Raw genomic sequence first — 19087 nt, 5'->3', positions numbered from 1 at the left:
TACATCCCTAACAAGTAAAATGGATAAGCCAGACCCCTTCCAGGACACTGCTTCCATCTCCTGTGCTGCTGCTGCTCCAGCCTTTACCAAACACCTGCACTGCCACCTTCTGCCTGGCTTACAGCTCACAGCTCAATTTCCACCACACTTCAGTTTTTCTTTTGCTCATCCTGTTGAGTTCTGGATATATGTCCTAGGAGAACTTGGAATACAAAGAAGAAACCACACATGCATATGCACAATGGTTTTTTTGTGGTTTTTTTTCTAGCTGGTCTCTATTAATTACACTATCCTGACTTCCTAGCTTTAATTTGGAGGAAGGGAACTCTCCAGTGCTGCTCCCCATGACCTTCTCTGGGCATAATATTTTAATATGTTAAAATATTATGCCCAGAGAAGCTGTGGTTGCCCCATCCCTGGAAGTGTTCCAGGCCAGGTTGGATAGGGCTTGGAACACCCTGGGATAGTGGAAGGGAGTCGAACATCTTTAAGGTCTCTTCTGAACCAAACCATCCCGTGATTCTAGGAGAAGAAATCCAAGTAAAGCATAACCATGACTTCTAAATGAAAAAAAAAAAAAAAAAAGTAAAATTTTTCTTTCTTTCTTTCTCTTCTGATGAAATATTAGCTAAATGTAATGTCAAGTTGAGGGTGAAAAAATATCTGAAACCAAATAAACCCAGATGTACTTTAAACCCTCTCACATCACTCATTTTAAAGAATTCTTGGTGGTTTTCCTTTTGTGATAGAAGGAAGGGATACCAAAACCACTCTCTACTTAGAAAAAGAAATGTTCTTAGTGAAGATGCTAATCCCTGCAGCAGGCAGCCTCAGGGCAAGTGGCACTTCCAAGCAGGAGCACAGGCCCTGGCCCCAGCCCTGGAAGAGAGATGGGCTGGGCACCATCTCCTGGAAAGAGCCAGAGTCATTATTGAATGTCTAAACCCCAACCTTTAACAGAAATCCAGTTCTTGCAGGCTCCAGAGACTCGATGCATGCAAGAAAAGGTTGGGAATATTTCCCCTGCATGGTAAACAGGATTTTTCCCATGCTGAGGGAACAGTGGCATCTGCTGTTCGCTGGGCTCTCCTACAGCCTCCACTTCCCAGGCAGCTGCTGGAACATTCCCTGGACTTGGGCAGGGTTTGGCTCCCCAGGGGCACCTGGGACATGCAGGATGCCTGTGGGAAATGGATTTGTAGAGAACTCTCAAAGCCTGACAGAAGGCTCACATATCTGTATGCAAATTTTGAGATAAGGAATGCTGACTTAGAAATGCCATGGAATAGGACAGACATTGCTGACAGAGAAATGGAACTAGAAACAAGTTTCAAAGGATGGCCTTGCAAATAAGGCTGGGTATCTTGGAGAAATAGAACTAAAAGAGATGCATTGCAGTAAGACACACGAGGAGTAGTTTTAGATTATTGGTTTTAAGGCATTTACAGCATGGTGTGGCTAAAACTGAAAGGCCAAGAAACCATTATAGTGTATTGTAATTAAAAAATAGTTAGCTTCTGATAGTGATAATGTGAATTGTAACATCTGCATTGTCTCACCCTTCTCATGAGACTGAAAATAGAATGAAAGTTTTTAAAATGCCTCTCAGCCCATCTCTAAGCCAGAAAAGAACTTAATCTTGCAGAGTCTGGCTCCCCAGAAGCATCTGGGACATGCAGGATCTCAAAACATCTCCCCAAATATCAGGTGGAGGGCTCAAGCCCATCTGAATGGCAGCTGGAGGCCTGGGTGGTGGTGGTGCATCAAAACCCAAATGGCTTCTGGTGAAGAAGGGAATTGCTCTGTCAGGGCAGGAATTCCAGGACTAGTGTGCATCTCCCTGGTATTTTCTGTGGAATTTAGAAAGGGCAAATTGCTCTCTCCATTTTGCTGATTGAAATACAATTTATTGGTCTCCTGTCCCGAGTGAATGCAAGGACATTTCCTATGGAGGTGGACAGAGTGACCAACTTGAGCTTGCATCTATATGGAAATAATTTCTGCTGGTTCCTATAATTTTTCAAGCTGCAGATTTTCCAAAGCTCTGCATCCTTCTCCTTCACCAAAGGCTGCAATATTTTCAGGATACCCCATGACCAGTTTTAGCTGAGTGCTGGGACTGACAGGTTTTTCTCTGTTGCTGTTGTGATTTGTTCATAAACAGAAATTCTGAGCCGGTTACTCCTCCCCGAGTGTGGAAAGGAGCGAGGGCTCGGCTCCCATCCAACAAATTCCAGCTCCTCCTTGTGGCTGCACTCAGAAACTCAGTGTTTTCCCCACATGGGATCTTCAGCAGCTAAACTCGCTTAGAAATCCTGATCATTGTCCCTTTTGGGCAGCCTGCCCTATGAAGTTCCACCACAATGCCTTCTGGTGACATGAGAACCGGTTTGACAGCCGTGACAGCGAGGGGCAGCTCTGCACAGGCACTGCTGAACGCTGACCTCCGTGCTCACAAAAAGCAGCACAGCTAAAAGGATTTCTCTTCTTGCCTCTGAGCTTTCCAAACTCATCAGGTGGCTTTAAATAACAGGTAGCACTGTAAGGGACAACGTGCCAAGGGCTGAGGTTTGGGTGGTGTCAGGCACCTTGGCACGGATCTCTCTCTGTTCCATGACAATTTGTTCAAATCAAAGCCTGGATTTGTCGTGCACCAAAGTTTATTTTCTATAAAAACACAGGAGGTTTTGCAAAGGGCAGCTGAACTCCTGTTAGAAAAAAATAAATTCAGTAGGAAATGGGTACCTAATGCCAAATCTCACTGAAATTAAATTTGATCCCCATCATCTCCTACAAAGATTTTTGTCTTAGGCTGGCAAATGTACCTCTCCTAAGTCAACAGGCAATTTAAAGTGTGTGGAGAACAAGCTGCAGAGGTTCTACAAATATCCCAACCCTTTTGCTATCAGCAGTCAACATAAACATTGTTACCTGGCTAGGTTCACAGAGTGAGTAAGAAAGGCTGGTTTTGTAATGTTTTCTTTATTAAACTCAGCTTTCGCTGCTGTTTTAAGTTGACAAAAATGTTTCCCAGGAAGACTGACAAACAAAAACAGCTCATAAATATATTTTTTTCGAACGCTGTAGGTATAAACAAATAAAAGCTCTGGTTTGCTACTTTGGGAGGCCCTGTGTAACCAGCATTTTCAACTGGCCAATTAGCAGCATGTGTGTTCATCAGTGAAGAAATTCCACTTTTTTAAATTATCAAATCCAGTGTTTTAAAAATTATTGCTCATTATCAGACAAAACCCCAAGATAAAAAGGATGTTCATGATACCATCCCTGCTGGTAATGAGGATTTTTAGATTGCCAGTACAAGCAGCTTTGTGCTGGGGTTTTTTTAGGCAATTAAGACCAAAACTTTTCAAAATAGGTTGAGATGCTGGGCAACCAATGTTCCAGGAGCCAAATTCTCAGCAGCTCTGAACTTGGCACCTTCCTAAACTCTACCTTCCTTTAAGATGTCAAAACATCCCTCAACCACGAATGGCTGGGGATGGAGCACCCAACTGTGACACTGCTCCAAGGCTTTGCTGCCTGGAATTAACTCCTGTCCTGGCACAGCTCCTGCCTCTTTCCCAATCCCCTGGGACCTGCCTGGAGGGCTGGGGTGAGGATGAGGAGCAGCGCACAGAGTCACAGAGCTGTAGACACAGAGGTGTTTTTCCTGTCTCGCCGCTCCTCCTGGCTGGCAGCTCGAGGGAGGGGACAGCGGCAGGTAGCAGGCAGGTGAAAGGTGCATTTCCTCACAGCCCTTGGAACTGGAGGCTCTGGCAGCAATGCCTGGCATGGCAGATCCTCTCTGTGCCTGTTTCACACACTACTGGCCAGTGGTGTCCCAGCTGTCACTCCCTCGTGCCCGGGAGCCCCGTGGTGCCAGCGTCCCTTTCCATGCGCGCTCCTGCTGGGCACGGCTGGCCCCGCTCTGCCCACTCTCTTCTCCACAGGGCCACCAGGAGGGCTCTGTCCTGCTGGCCCCGGGCACAGCAGCCTGCCCAGGAGCGCTGGCCGTGTCACACCGCCAGGGCAGGTCCCTCAGGGCACCGTGGGGGGGCTCTGCAGGGCCCGGGGTGCCTCGTCCAGCCGGTCCCCGCCGGGCCGCTTGGGGTACACCGCGCTGGCCATCTTGAAGAACTCATCCGCGGCGTCCAGCGCGATGAGGCGGTCCTGCCAAACAAGGGTGTGGAAAATGACTGTTTTAGGATTGGCTTTATGTAAATGTTCAAATGAATATTATGTGTGTTCTGTTAGAAAGTGATGCTGTATTAATTCTCTTAAGCAGTGTTGTTAAATATAGTTTTAGGCTATAAAAAAATGTTAAAATAGAAACTATGCTATGTAGGATACTTTTTAAAGAGAGGACTCAGCAGCCACAGGACATCTAAATCTTTCAGAGAAAGAGAATTTATTGCCCCATTTTCAGAAGAAATGAACTTCTTCCCACCTCGAAGGCACTGTCAGGATTCAGAGGAAGAAGTTGACGATGATCAGACAGAATCCTGTGTTTGAATGGAATTTATGCATCACGTATGAGATGTATGAATATGCAACAGGTTATTGTTTTTAAGGGCTAATCCTCTGTTAACATTTTTTGGGCTTATACTACCCCCAAAAAAGGTACCTGGACATCTGTAACTCTTTGTTTCCATTGTCTCATATTGTCCTAATTCAAATTGTCCAAATTATTATTACTCTATAATTGTATCTATTTTTATAACCTGTGGCTGTTTGCAGGCAGCCCCAACATGGGAAAAGACATGAATGTTGACTCCATGTTTCAGAAGGCTGATTTATTATTTTATGATATATGGTATATTAAACCTATACTAAAAGAATAGAAGAAAGGATTTCATCAGCAGGCTAGCTAAGAATAGAAAAGGAATGATAACAAAATCTTGTGACTGACCAGACAGTCTGAGACAGCTGGACTGTGATTGGCCATTAATTAGAAACAACCACATGAGACCAATCACAGATGCACCTGTTGCATTCCACAGCAGCAGATAATCGTTGTTTAGATTTTGTTCCTGAGGCCTCTCAGCTTCTCAGGAGAAAAAATCCTGGCAAAGGGATTTTTCAGAAAATATCATGGCTACAATAACCATTTTATAACTATTAAATTTTTAAAATTTTAAAACCAAGTGATAGGTGTTTTTCACAAAGGGGTCTGTGGTCACTCTGGGGTGTTCCAGGCATGTCCCTGCCCAGGGCCCCGAATTGTGGAAAAGGAAACAAACTCCACAACTTTTGTGGAAGCTGTAAAGTCGGTATGTTTATTCCAGCGCTGGATGCATGTGGGGATCACTCCCCTCAAAAGGACATGTGTATCTCTGGGAACTCCAGATCTTTTTTAATCTCCCTTACTAATCCATATGTATGGACTTTCACAACAGGTTCATAAATATTCATTTTACTGATTTTGTGGTATACTTGCAGCTAGGTTTTTTTTTAATCAGAAAATACAGAAAGAACTCCTGGGTCATCCTGCCCTGTTTCCTGCAGCAGCCTCTCTGTCTGTTTCAGAGTTCAAGGGCCCTTCCTTATCTCTGTCCTTAGGCTGAAGCAGTTTCTTCAAGTATAGGTTTTTGAGAGAATAGGCAGTCAGACCAGCTATGTTCATAAGACTTAAAGATGTACATTTCACCTAAATCCAAATGGATTTCCACTCTGGAAAATTTCCACTCTGTCTCAGCCCTCCCTCCACAGCCACTCTCAGGCATTAGGTCTCATCTTTTCACAGAATCACAGAATGACTGGGTTGGAAGAGACCTTCAGGATCATCAAGTCCAACCCAGCCCAAACACCTCAACCAAACCACTGCCACATCCAGGCTTTGTTAAACACATGCAGGGATGGTGACACCACCACCCCCCTGGCAGCCATTCCAGAACTTTATCACCCTTTTTATATAAAAACCTTTTTCCTAATATCCAACCTGTATTTCCCTTGGTGCAGCTTGAGACTGTGTCCTCTGGTTCTGTCAGTGCTGCCTGGAGAAAGAGCCCAACCCCACCTGAGCACAGGCACCTTTTAGGGAGTTGTAGAGTGAACAGGTCACCCCTGAGTCTCCTTTTCTCCAGGCTGAGCACCCCCAGCTCCCTCAGCAGAGCTGGATGGAGGAAGGTGTGCTCAGAGAACTCACCACCACGAAGAGGTAGCGCTCAGAAAGCTCCCAGCTGGTGGGGAAGATGTTGGTCTCCTCCGAGAGCTTTAACAAGATGTCCCGGGCTTTGCTCATGTTCTGAGAGTCGCTGATGATGCTGAGTTTGGTCACTGACAAGAGGGAATCTGCTTCCTTCTGGAAACCTGGGAAAGAGTTGTTACAGAAACAAGTCAAGAGTTGTTACAGAAACAAACCATCCCTGAGCCCTTCAGGCTCTTGGAAGGTTCCTTATTCCCTCTCCACCCTGAGCAGCTGCATCCCCACTTCCTAAAACAAACCAGCACCCCTCAGGCAGGCTGTGGGGCAGATATAAACTCACTGGTGAGGAAAATAAATCACAAAAGTAGTCACAGTGAGTTTGTTGCTGGTTTTTCTGAGAAAAGGTGTGTGAACATACACAACCCAGGGTGCTGATTCAGCTCTTGCATGCTCCTGATGCTACCAGAGCTTTCAGGGCTGCTGGGGCTCCCTAAACCAGGTAACAGGGATAAAACCTGTGGCAGTGATGAACACCAGGCTAATTGTTCCTGTAGCAGCCAGCATCAATTACAGGAAGGGTATCCAGGGGAGGAAAGCTGGACTAGAGTGAGTGAAGGGTCTCTAAATGCAATGGCTCCCATTCACTCTTTGTTCAGCTCCAGGGGGCTGGTGGTGATGCATCTCACATGAAAACAGTTATGGGGTGAGAGTGGTGGGTTTATGGTTAAAGCAGAGGCCTAGATAACAGAAGATAGCCTAGATAACAGAAGATAGCAGGTTTCACATCTGGTTGCTCATTTAGCTTCACTAAGACCAAAGGATCCCTGGCCTTGAGCTTCCCCAGCCTTTGCAGAACATCTCCAGAGCCACTGTGGATGTGAGAGGGATGTGGGAGAGCCTCTGTCAGCCTGCAGTGAGAGGTGGAAGGATGCCAAGTGATCCCTCCCAAGCTTGGCCTGCTGTGAGCAGCTGGGTGGAGATGAGGGCTGACAGCTGGTTGTGGATTTATGATGTTCCTCCCACCCAAATGCCAGAATAGCAGGTAGGGCAGGAGTGGCAGAGATACCCATCTCTGGCTCCCATTGAGGGTATCCTAGAATAGAATCACTCATCCTCCTCTCAGCAGCCACCACCCACCTCCAGAGCACGATGGAAGTCACCCAGCTGATGTGCTGGCACGTCCTGAGTGTCACATGCTGTGTGCCAGGCAATTGGGAAAAGCCCAAAGTCACACCCACCACCAGCACTTGGAAACAGCAGTAGGAGGGTTCCTCTGGAGTAATTCCACTTGGTGAAAGAATATTTCAAACCCACTTGGGAGCAAATGAGGTGAGAGGTTTAGCTCTGATCAGCTGCCATTGGCTAAGGAAACCAAACAGATGTATCTGTGTTCCCATCTGAAAGGAATAGTCATTCCTTCCTGCTTATCTTGTTTGGGAAAACCCTGGGTGAACTCCCACTGCAAGGTTTCCACAAGGAAGCTCGAAATGGATGAGTGTGCATGTTATTATGGGCTTGGAAGGTGATCATGGCTCATGGGCTTTTGATGTGCCTGCAGACATGATGTCCCTGTCCCCTCCCCATGCCTGAGCCTCAGGTACCACGTGGGACACCTGAGGGCATTGCTCAGCAACCTCCTTTTACTTCCCTCCTCTCCAGTTTGATTTTGTGGAGCTGTTCCATCCTCAGCCATGGTGGGATCTGGCATTCAGTACCACTGGAATTACATCCCTCTGGCCTCCAGCTTACCCAAATCCTCCAGAATGTGTTTCCACCTGCTCCTCACTTCTTTCCGGGTCTGCCGTAAAGTGTAAATGTCATAGTTGAGCTTCTGCCACTCCTGCAAAGCAAAGGGGTGAGAGACACTCAGTCATTGGGATCTGCTGCTTTCCAAGGAATTTCAGCTCTGAGGAAGGGAGCCAGAGGTGCAGAGTTGGTGAGGTGGTGGCTGTGAAGGTTGATGACCAGGCTGCTGCTGCTCCTGGAAGAAATTACACTGACCAACACAGAACATTTAGCTTGACACCTGGCTCAGCATTTCTGTGTCTTCTCTGTTCAAAACAGCTTCCAGTTTCCCTGGAATTACAGAATTTAGCTCAGGTATTGCTGACAACTGCTCCTCAGTCAGACATGGAGCCCTGTTTGGCATGAACTGGAGCAGGCAGGTGTTCAGAAGTACTAGAAAACAAGAAAACCAGACTTTTTTTAAAGATCAGGGTACCTCTTTTGAAAGAGGTGCACAGGGATGGATGAGGGCTGAACTGGAGCCATCTGATCTGATAACCCTGAGTGGCTGCCAGGTGCTGCAGTTAAAGCCTCACTTCACTGCACAGCTGAAATATTGCACTGGACCTCCAGCTTTAGAGCTGGACAATGGGTTTGGGGTCATTTATTAAAGTCACACCAGCACATCTAAACACAACTGCACAAGTTTAATTGGCAGTGGGCTTGGCAGTGCTGGCTTAATGGCTGGACTCAATGATCTCAGCTGACTTTCCCAACCTAAATAATGCCATGATTCCATAGGCATGCATTCCTGTGGAAATACAAGAAAACCAGGAGCACTGTTCCCAGCTCTTCCTAGCTGAGTTTAATCAGTGCACACACTGCAAAGGGTGCATTTTTAGAAGCAGCCCAACAGCAGGGTAACAACATCACCTGATAACTTCCTTCCAGTAACAACCTTAATTAATCTCATTTCTCAGCAGGGGATTACCTAGATGGGCTCCTGAAGAATAAACAGGTGATAATCTGTGCTGTCACCCTGAGATTTTCCTACAGGCCATGCTGGGTTCAGAGCAGCAAAGCAACACCCACAGACGTCAGCCCTATGTTAAAAATCCCATTGTTTTCTGGGAGTTGGTCAAAGAGCTGACTTGATTCCATAAAGATTTGAAGATTCCTTAGTTTTTTTTTTTCCTGATTGTGGCTGACATGCCACGACAGCAGAGATTTAAAGCCAAGCCTGTTTTCCTGCTGATCAGCACAGGAAGCCCTGGGGATTACAGTTTGGAAAAAGCAGCTAGCAGGGTTAAGGCAGTGGTGACTTCAGGTCAGGAGAGCAGGAGAACCAGCTCTGCCACAGCCACTCACTCCCAGAAAACAAAATCCCCTTCCAGAGGGACATTTCCCTCTCTCCTGGAGTGGCACTTGAGACCAGCTTTGCTGTTTGCACAGAGGAATGAGGCAGGGGCAGGACTCTCCTCTCCCAGCTCAGACCTGGGAACTGAGCTCCTCTGGGTGGAAAACAAAAGAGGGGGGTTATTGTGTCCAAGCTTTGTGGGAAGTTTATTGAAAACTGGAGAGTTTTTAGACAGAGGCTGAAAAGCTGCACGATGCCTTGGTCCCCGCTGGCAGGGGCTCCTTGGAAACGTCTCAGCCCTCTCGTGACCCCCTGGCACGGGCAGAAAGGAGAGGGAGCCAGTCTGGGCATGCTGGTGGGGAATAGCTGGGTGTCTGTGCCGTCCCATGGAGAGAAACAAGGCCCCCAGTGCAGAGAGCCCCCCCAGACAGCCACTGTGATCCCAGGCCTGCTTCACGCTGCAGAATCAGGGAGCTGGGCCACTGGGAAAGATGCTCCTCACAAAATGTGAACTCCTGGTACCCAGCAGCAGCTTCCAGGGCCGTGGGGATTTACTCTGTGGTAGGAGCCAGACTCCTCTCTCAGCATGGAGAGCAGTGCTTAGCATGCAGGGAAGCTGCTCCTGATTTTCTCTGGATTAACAGCAGCGTGTTTTCCCTTGTCTGTTTTTGTTTTAAGGGAATCTAGGTTATGGCTTTCTTGTACAGCACAGTGTCTGAGCTGTGTTATGGAAGTGAGTATGGTGAATGTTCAGTCCCAGGGAAGCTCTGACAGTGCCCTGTTGATGGAGAGTTTGGGGAGTGTGCAAAGGAATGATTTTGATGCTTAAATCACAAAATGATGCTGAACTGTGGTGCCTGGGTGGGAGACCTCTTGTTCTGGTGGGATTTATTTTGCCTGAGCATGAAGCTGTATCTGTTTATCTCTCTGTAGAGAAAGCTGGGAGGAGGATGCTCCCAGCCATGGAAAAAGACCAGAGAAGCAGAGATTATCAGGATGAGATTGGGCTGAGCTCTCACAGGGACTCATGCCCTGCTCTCCATCAGTCTCAGAAACCACTGGATCTTCCCAGGCAATTCCTGCCAGCAGAGACACCTGAACTGCCATGGGCTGTGCTCTGTGTGCCTTTAATGAGGGAACCAACTCAAGAGCATCTCTCCACACCCAAAATTATTCTAACAAGCATCTCCCTCGAGCTGCACAGCACAGGAAGAGCAGAGCTTGCCCTGCCCATACCCAGGCAAGGGCGAGATCAGAGGCTCTGGGGAGGCATCCCGTGAGATCACAGGGGCCTCAGGGCATCACAGGGCTGCTCAGGGCAGGGCAGGGGCTCCACACCAATCCCCTCTCCCTTGGCCTTCTCAGAAGTCACATAAACTCCTGGGCCAGGGAGGAGGCTTGAAAGCACAGAGGGGGGGACACTGACACACAAACATGAGGTGTTTCTGAGACATCCCAGCCATGCACTCAAAATCAATCCTTTAACTCTTGAATGTTTTTAACTCTTTTGCCAAAATCTGAGTTAACGAGAGGGAACCAAAGCAGGTTGCAGTTCCCAGCCCTGTTTTTTTGCAGCCAGTTTTGCCCTTTAAACCTACAACAGATACCAGTGAGGGCTTGAGAAAACCCCGAGTGTGTGAGTCAAGAATATCCCAGGGAAACCCCACTGCCTCCCTTCTCTACATGCTCAGCCCTTCAAATATTTATCTGGAAAACCTCCCCAGACTCTCTAGTGTGAAACACTAAAGCTGCAAATGCCAAATGACATGGAATAAGCCAGGCTGGTACATAACCCAGAGTTCTGGGAAAAAATGTGCCAAGAGAACAGGCAGCACTGTCCAGCTTCTCATCCCTGATCATATCAAAGTTTCCTAATTACTAGGGAGCTTTCTTCATGCTGCCAGAACAATCCTCTACCAAATCCATTGCTTTTATTCTCTTAAAAGCAATTGAGGTCACCATTCTGTTCAAGAGTTATTTTAGAAATGAGGTCAAAACAGAGTTATCAGGGAAAGACTGCAGAATATCAGTGCAGGCAGGTACCAGGGATGCTCCTGCTCTGGCTCCACTGGAAGCAGCTGAACAAAGATAAAACACAAATATAAACTACAGACTGACATCTCAGAAGAAGCTTAAATTGGATTCCATTTGAGAGAGGCATGCAGACATTAAGAGGGTTGGGTTTGGGCTCCCCAGCCCTGGATAAATCCCATCACCTCTCTGTGCCCCAGTAACAGCTGGTCACAATTCTGACCTTCTCTGTGACCTGTTTAGAAAAGAATAATCCTGTAGGAGAGCAGGAGGAGAAAGAAAAATAGGCCTTGCCAGCTCATTAATGGGCTTTTCAGGGGGGTCATGCCAGTGCTGCTCTGGCAGCCAGGCCCCTGGCAGGGATGCAGACTGAGAATTGCCTTTGCTATGGGGTTTGTGATCCTACCTTTTCCTAGGGAATAAGCCAAGAGAAGAGAGAAACACTGCATTTACAGCAAGCCATGAGAACAGGGGGTTTTCCTCAGTCACCATGTGAAATGTCACCTTTAGTTTCTGTTCCCAGAGCTGTGACACAGCTGCTCTGGCTCTTTCTCTGAAGCCAGGATTGGTGCACAGCTCCCTGCCTACAGCTGGGTAACTCCACACAGCCCAGCAGAGCCCATGGAGAATCCAGGGCCACCCCAGAGGGGACCTCAGGAGGGGACTCTGCACCTCACACTCAGCACCAGCCCCAGTGCAGCCCCTGCTGCTCATTTCACCAGCAGAACTCACATTTACTTTACCCTACAACAGGCTCCATGAAGCTGCAGAGCCAGAGGAGGGAAAAAATCTCCCATTTTCCCCATATTTGAAACATGATCCTGGAATTCAAAAGCTGTGATGGCAGCTCTGATCTTCAAAGGCTGTATCTGCTTGGCCAGCCCCTCAGCAATGGCTTTCCTGGTTTTCCCTGTGCAAGCTAAGGACACACTGAGTTTGGGCTGGAGCTGCTAGCAGGGATAGGAGGAAGACACAGCTCCACATGGATCATGTAGGGGTGCTGCCCCACAGTGGGGACAAAAAACTGACCACCAGCACTGCCAGGATGGGGCCATGCAGATCAAGAACACATGATAGACAGCTGCCTGCTCTTTGAGATCCTTCCACAGGCCTGTGCTGGGAAATCCCTGAGGTACAGATGGGGAATGGCAAAGCACACAGTGAGTGCCCTGCACACCAGAATTTCTTTGTTAAATGAAGGAGCAGAAATGCAGCAAGTTCTCCTTTCAGGCAGTTTTGACCACAGGAAGTACCTATGGTTTTGTAACACTTATGCACTGCACAAAGAAGCTGTTCGTCCATCCTCACTCCTGCAGCATCCACAGGCTCTCCCTGGGGATTTGGGGGCAGAGCAGCCCCCCAAGCAGATGCTGGCTTTTGCAGCACAGTGTTGTTCTGCAATCAGACTTTCTTCTCTCTCTCTGAGCTGAAGTCTCATTAGGAGGGGAGGGCACTGCAATCTGGCCTAGTTTTAAATGCTTGCTGGAGTAAGGAGAGATTCTGGCACCAGGGGCCAAGGGCAGGAACGCTGGCTTTGCTGTCCCAGCCACCCAGCAAGAACCTGCTGGGCTTCCCTGTGTGCCTCAGTTTCCCAGCTGTAAGAGGGGACAGCAGAGCTGCTGCCAATCCTGGGTTGCAAAGGGCACAGGCCACACTCAAAGCAAGCGCATAGTGTGGATAAAGGATTTCCTCAAAACTTTCCTCACTGTTGTCCTTATGTGGTGCTCCCCAGGCTTTTTATTGATTGCACTGCATGAAAAAGCAGAATATGTGATCCTGCCTTTGCTATGGAGAGGAAGCCCTGTGAGTTTTGGGCTTTGTTTTTCCACAGGGACTGCTCAGAGCTGCTAAAAACCCTACAGACACACTGAGGGCAGGATTTAGGGCAGGATTTAGGGCAGGCAGGCACACTGGTTTAGGACATGCAGGAGCACTTTCCTGCTCAGCCATAAGTGACACTCTTCCCTGCCCCCTGAACAAAGGTGACACACAACACTGCTGTGCATCAGTGCAGCCCCTAAATGGAGCTGTCCTTGTTTCCTGCAGCCACTTTGGGATGGAGGAAGCTGCCTGGCTTCTCTCAGACAAGCAACTAAGGTAGACAGAGCAGCAGTGGGGAGGGAAGTGATCTCCAGTCTGAGCCATAAAGGTCACATGCAACCATGAAAATGTTGTTACAAAACCATCCATTGTAAACATCACATTAAATCAAACTCACCAAAAAACAACCCCTTAAGTGGGGATACTGACCAACTGTATACAAGCATATCATTACCTCTTTTAGCTAATTAAAACTGTAATTTTGATTTCTCTGGGGTTTAAGGCTCCTTTTAAAGCTGAGCTGGCTTTTGCTTTAGAGAGAGAGAAACAGTTACACTCCTGCAGACTCTTGGATGAAGCAGGATCACGTTGAAGTTAAACATGAAGCCTTCAGGCCTCCCTGCAAACGTTCTGGCATCATGAAAGCAATCAGAGAGGGGAAAAATGTGTCACTGTTTGCTCCAGCCTGCTCCTAATCAGGCCACTGCAATCTCCTTTGCACTGAGTGCCTTAGCAGAGGAAATCAGGGCTGCACAACAGCCTTTATGTAACAGCCATGACTTTTCCCTTCCCACTAGAGCCGTGCCTAGTTCCCTGCTCCCCGATAATTGCCCTGCATCCCTCTGGAGCAGAGTGAACCCAACACAGCCCCACGGTGCTCGCCCATGGGAAGGACAAACCAGGGAAATATCCAACCAAAACCACAGCCTGGGGTGCTTTAGACAGGATATTAGGAAAAATATCCCTTTTGAGACGGTGCTGAGGGAAGGTGGTGGGCACAGGGTGCCCAGAGAAGCTGTGGCTGGCACATCCCTGCAAGTGTCCAAGGCCAGGTTGGACAGGGCTTGGAGGAACCTGGGATAGTGGAATGTGGGCATTCACGTTTTCTTAAAAATCCCTTCGCCCAGGATTTTTCTCCTGGGAAGCCGAGAAGCCTCAGAGAAAAGGCAAACAATTCTTATCTCAGTTGCTTCTCCCGTGTTGTGCTCATGTGGAATGTGGTTGGAGATTGTTCAGCCACAGGTGATTGTTCCATTGGATCCTGATTCATACAATCAGGGCCAAGCTGTGTTGGGACTCTGGAAAGAGTCATGGGTTTTCATTATTATATTTTTAGCATTCAGTAAGTATCCTTTCTGGATTCTTTAGTATAGTTATAGTATTAGTTAATATAATATAGTATTATAAAGTAATAACTCAGCCTTCTGAGAACATGGAGTCAGATGCATCACTCCTGCCTCTGTCAGGACTTTCCCAGCAAATACAATAGAGGAGGTGTCCCTGCCCATGGCAGAGGGTGGAACTGGATGAGCTTTGAGGTCCCTTCCATCCCAAAGCCTCCTGTGATGCTGTGGTTCACCACACCCAGCCCGGCCCAGCCCTCACCTCCGAGTCCTTGTCCAGCTGGTTCCTGACCACGATCATGTTGTAGAGCACGCGGTCGTCGTCGGCCTCGGTGTGGGTCACGTCGTGGGGGGTGCTCCACAGGTTCTGCTCCTCATCCCGCGCCAGCGTGGCCCCGAACGACGCGTAGGGGTTGTTGTTACTGCAGGGACACACAGGTTAGTGTCACTGCAGGGACACCCGGGGGTTACTGTCACTGCAGGGGTTGTTGTTACTGCAGGGACACACAGGTTAGTGTCACTGCAGGGACACCCGGGGGTTACTGTCACTGCAGGGGTTGTTGTTACTGCAGGGACACACAGGTTAGTGTCACTGCAGGGACACCCAGGGGTTACTGTCACTGCAGGGGTTGTTGTTACTGTGGGGACACACAGGTTAGGGTCACTGCAGGGACACCCGGGGGTTACTGTCACTGCAGGGGTTGTTGTCACTGCAGGGACACACAGGTTATTGTCACTGCAGGGGTTGTTGTTACTGTGGGGACACACAGGTTATTGTCACTGCAGGGACATGTAGGGGTTGTTCTCACTGCAGGCACACAGGGCCAGGCAGCCCAGCACCAGACTGGCCCCTGCTGCCCTCCCAGTGCCCACTGCTGTGCCCTCCCCTCTCCCAGAGAGCAGGGACAATGAGGGGGACAGAGGTTTTTTCCTCTTTTTCCTTTTTTTCCATCCTGAGCAGGCAAGCCATGGTTCAAACCAAACCATGCAGTGCCCACAGGTGCCCCCACCCAGCAGCTCCCCCCCTCAGAGCTGCAGCGATGTGCTGAGCCGTGCAACAACAGACAAGGCATGGAAAGGATATTCAGCCCCATCTATTTTGGCAATGGGAATGTCCTCAGCCTTCTAATGAACTCCAGGCTTTATTTGCTTAGCAAAGCTGAGCATCGTCTTCTGGGAAGGCTGTCCTCACAGGGGTGGGGAGCTTTTCTCTGCACTGGGACAGTTCTGTGTTTTATGGCTTTATGTTGCATATAAATCCCTTTATGTGCAATTTTTTAACAAGGACACTTCTGCCAAGAGAACCTTTAGCAGGGGATTTCCATAAAGTGTCTAAGCAAGATGCCCAGCTGCTTCAGCAGAACAACACAAGTGGACAACTATTTTTGGCCTTATCACCCTCTGGCAATCCCTGCTCACTTCTTGTCAGAACAACCCACTGTTTATTTTGTTTGCTACCCAAACCCCATTCCTTTCCCAAGGAACCCATCCAGAAAAATTTCAGGTAACACTGTGGATGCCATGGCACCAAGCCATAAAAAGATGCTAAGAGGAGCTCCAGCACATAGATGAAATAGGAAAAAAACTAATTCCCATCAGCATCCCAGCAGGGAGGTTAATTAGACTTTCAACAACCCAAAAACCTGAGCAACAGGTAATGAGGGGAAAGATAATCTCTTATAATCTCTCATTAAAGACAAGCAAACAAAGGTAACTTGGAGGGTGTGGAGGGGCACAAGCATTTTTCAATGGTGGAGCAGACAGGGAGGGAGCCCTCAGGAGCCAGCTGCGCCATCAGCAGGAGTTCACTCCCATGCTGAGCTCCTTCCCACTCAGGCATTTACCCCAGTAAGTATGCCTAACATTTGAATTACTTAAAACACCAGTATTTAGCAATAACACTGCCACACCTGAGCTTTTCTAAGCCACTCCCTCCCCCACAGCTCGAAGGGCCCTTCCCAGCACATTCCCATTTCCAAATCACAGCATGGAACATCCTGTAAGGCATGTGGCAGTGCCCAGGAGTCAGCCAATCCACACCAGCACAGAGAGCTCTGTCAACAGCTCTTGCAAGCAACATTGCAAAGGAAAAAATGAGAGGGAGAAAAGAAGCACGGGGACAGCAGCGGCTGTGCAGGTTAAGGAATCTCTGTGGGACCAGAAGGGACAGGGAGCATTTCATATTGTGGATTTTATCCAGAAAATGGTGAGCACCAATGCTTCATCATTGCTGCTCCAGGGGGCTTTCAGTTCACATCAAATTTCAGCATTTGGAGCCCAAATATTTTGATTTTCATCCTGAGTGCACCATCCAAGCCAGACCCCATCTTCACACATCAAGAGACAGCCAAGCAGCCTGGATGCTTTGCAACAGCAGCTCTCAAACCTAAAACTCAGCTAAAAGAGCTGAAACCTCGAGCAATTCATTCACTTTAAACAGCACTGCAGTAAAAACAAATCCAGCAAGCTATTGCAAGATCCCCACTATGAAATGAGACCCCACAGCCCCCCAAGAAGGGGCAAGCATTATCCTGTTAGGGACAGCAATTAGTCTGTTAGGGACAGCAATTAGGCTGTTAGAGTAATTATGCTGGCACACGTGTATAAGAGCAGGTGCCTTTCCAATTCCCAGAATTTCCAGAGCCTTTCCTCCTTGGGGCCAGCATTAATTGGATCTGGGGCCCTTTACCAAAGTCAGGTGCCCGGGGAGGGACACGGGGCAGCAGCGGGAACCTCTCCACACGTGTGCCCGGCTCCCGGGAGGTTAATGCCAATTTCCTGGCCCGGAGGCCCCATGCTTGGGATTAGCCGGTCATTATTTAGGTAACTGCTTTACCAGGGCACTTTGAAGCCGTGTGTGCCCAGCTGTGCTGTTACCCATGCAGGGAGCATCCCACCCTGCTCCCCGAACGCGTCTGGCACAGGGAGGGTACGGCCCCGGCTCCATCCCGGGGCTCGCATCGGGGAAAGGGGGAGAGCTGCAGCAAAACACCGGTGTTTTACCTCACGCAAGCCCTCTTTAAGTGCTTGCACAGCTCTTCTCCACGGGTCAGGGAGGATCTGTCCATACAACAGCCCCAACCTCACGCTCTGTGCACCGAGAGCAGCAGAGCAGGAGCTGCTCCGCAGAGATCAGCACACGCAGTTCCCCTTAGAGCCGGCTCTGCTGAGCATCCACCTCCTCCCCGCATCCCTGAATGGAGCCGGGTGGAGAGCTGCGGGTGTTCACCTGGAAAAGGCAAGGCTCCAGGGAGCCCTTCCAGCGCCTAAAGGGAAGAGTGACTTCTTACCGGAACAGGTAGTGATAGGACACGGGGAATGGGCTTAAACTAAAAGACGAGAGATTTAGATTAGGTGTTAGGAAGAAATTCTTCCCTGTGAGGGTGGTGATGCCCTGGCACAGGGTGCCCACAGAATCTGTGGCTGCCCCATCCCTGGAGGTGCATCAGGCCAGGTTGGACAGGGCTTGGAACAGCCTGGGATAGTGAAAGGTGTCCCTGCCATGGGAGGGGGTGGAACTGGATGAGCTTTAATATCCCTTCCATCCTAGTCCATTCTGCGATTCTGCGAGCCCAGCCTGGGAACAGAGCTCTGCACAACTCAGAGCTGCCGGCAGTGGGACCTGACCCCTGTCAGGGATGCAGGGTCTCCTTTTAGCTCAGTGCCTCAGCTCCTCCATTGAAATCCCGCCGTGGAAAGAGGAGCACTGGACCGTCCCTAGGGCCGGGGAACCCCGAGGGGATGCGCGGGCAGGGCTCCTGCTGTCAGGAGTCCAGCCCCTGCGGCAGAACCCGTACGGAAAGAGAGCGGGCAGCGGCTCCATCCCGCCGGGGAAGATCCCCCCGGAGCCGCGATGGCTCTGGCAGGGATGGAGCCGCGTTCCAGCGGCGGGGACAGCGCGGGGAGCGGGCAGGGGACAGCGGGGGAAGGCTCCGGGTGGCCGGGCGGGCACATCCCCCGCCGGGGAACCGGGCCGGGTCTCACCTGATCAGGGGCTCCTTCTCGGGCGCCGCCGCCTCCCCGCCGCAGCAGCCGCAGCAGCCGAGCGACCGCAGCCAGGCCCGCAGCCCCATCGGCACCGCGGAGAGCCGGGCAGGGCACGGCAGGGCGGGCCGGCCCCACGGCCGTCCCCTGAACCCGCCCCGCCGGGGCCGGGCCGGGCTCCGCACCGCCCCCGCTGCCTGCCCTGCCCTGCCCGGCCCTGCCCTGCCTTGCCTTGCCCGGCCCCGCCCGGCACGGCCCTGTCCTGCCCTGCCTGGCCCTGCCCTGTCCGGCCCTGTCCTGCCCGGCCCCGCTGCTGCGGCAGCTCAGGGATGGAGCTACTGCGTCCTTCTGCATCCTCCTTGAACCGCCCTCCGGCATCTTCCTCCTGCACTGTCCTGCAACCCTCCTGCATCCTCCTGCACTCTCCCGGCTCCCACCTGCACTCTCTGGATCCTGAAGCGCCCTTCTGCACCCTTCCAAACCCTCCTGTACCCTCTTGTCCTCTGCAGCGTCTTTCCTTGCCCTTTTGCATCCTCACGCACCCTCCTCCATCCCACTGCATCCTTCCTCACCCTGCTGCACTGTCTCGCACCCTTCTGTGCCCTCCTGCACCCTCCTCAATGCCATGGTGCATTTGCAGCCTCCAGCCCTCGTGCCCCCACTGGGACAGACCATCACTGG

The 19087-nt window shown here is 50.0% G+C and overlaps 1 protein-coding gene across 1 annotated transcript; it reads right to left on the bottom strand.

The window, feature by feature from the left end:
• Positions 1–2960: 2960 nt before the first annotated feature.
• Positions 2961–18495, bottom strand: MREG (melanoregulin). Its single transcript, XM_054278162.1, has 5 exons — positions 18407–18495; positions 14685–14844; positions 7895–7985; positions 6146–6309; positions 2961–4170 (listed from the first exon to the last, which is right to left on the bottom strand). The coding sequence occupies exons 1-5, from the start codon at positions 18493–18495 to the stop codon at positions 4039–4041; spliced, it is 636 nt and encodes a 211-aa protein (XP_054134137.1). The 3' UTR covers positions 2961–4038.
• Between the last annotated feature and the right edge of the window lie 592 nt (positions 18496–19087).

This window comes from Melozone crissalis, unplaced genomic scaffold, assembly GCF_028551555.1.
Source record: "Melozone crissalis strain CALT ecotype California unplaced genomic scaffold, PUWL_Pcris_2 ptg000023l_1, whole genome shotgun sequence".
Classification (NCBI taxonomy): domain Eukaryota; kingdom Metazoa; phylum Chordata; class Aves; order Passeriformes; family Passerellidae; genus Melozone; species Melozone crissalis.
This window is presented reverse-complemented; position numbering and strand designations above follow the sequence as displayed.

Coding starts and splice junctions, on each gene's coding strand:
- MREG (XM_054278162.1), bottom strand. CDS start 18,495: ATGGGGCTGCGGGCCTGGCTGCGGTCGCTCGGCTGCTGCGGCTGCTGC. Junction 7,986..14,684: donor AGCTGGACAAGGACTCGGAG/GTGAGGGCTGGG, acceptor TTTGCTTTGCAG/GAGTGGCAGAAGCTCAACTA. Junction 4,171..6,145: donor AGCGCTACCTCTTCGTGGTG/GTGAGTTCTCTG, acceptor CTTGTTTGGCAG/GACCGCCTCATCGCGCTGGA.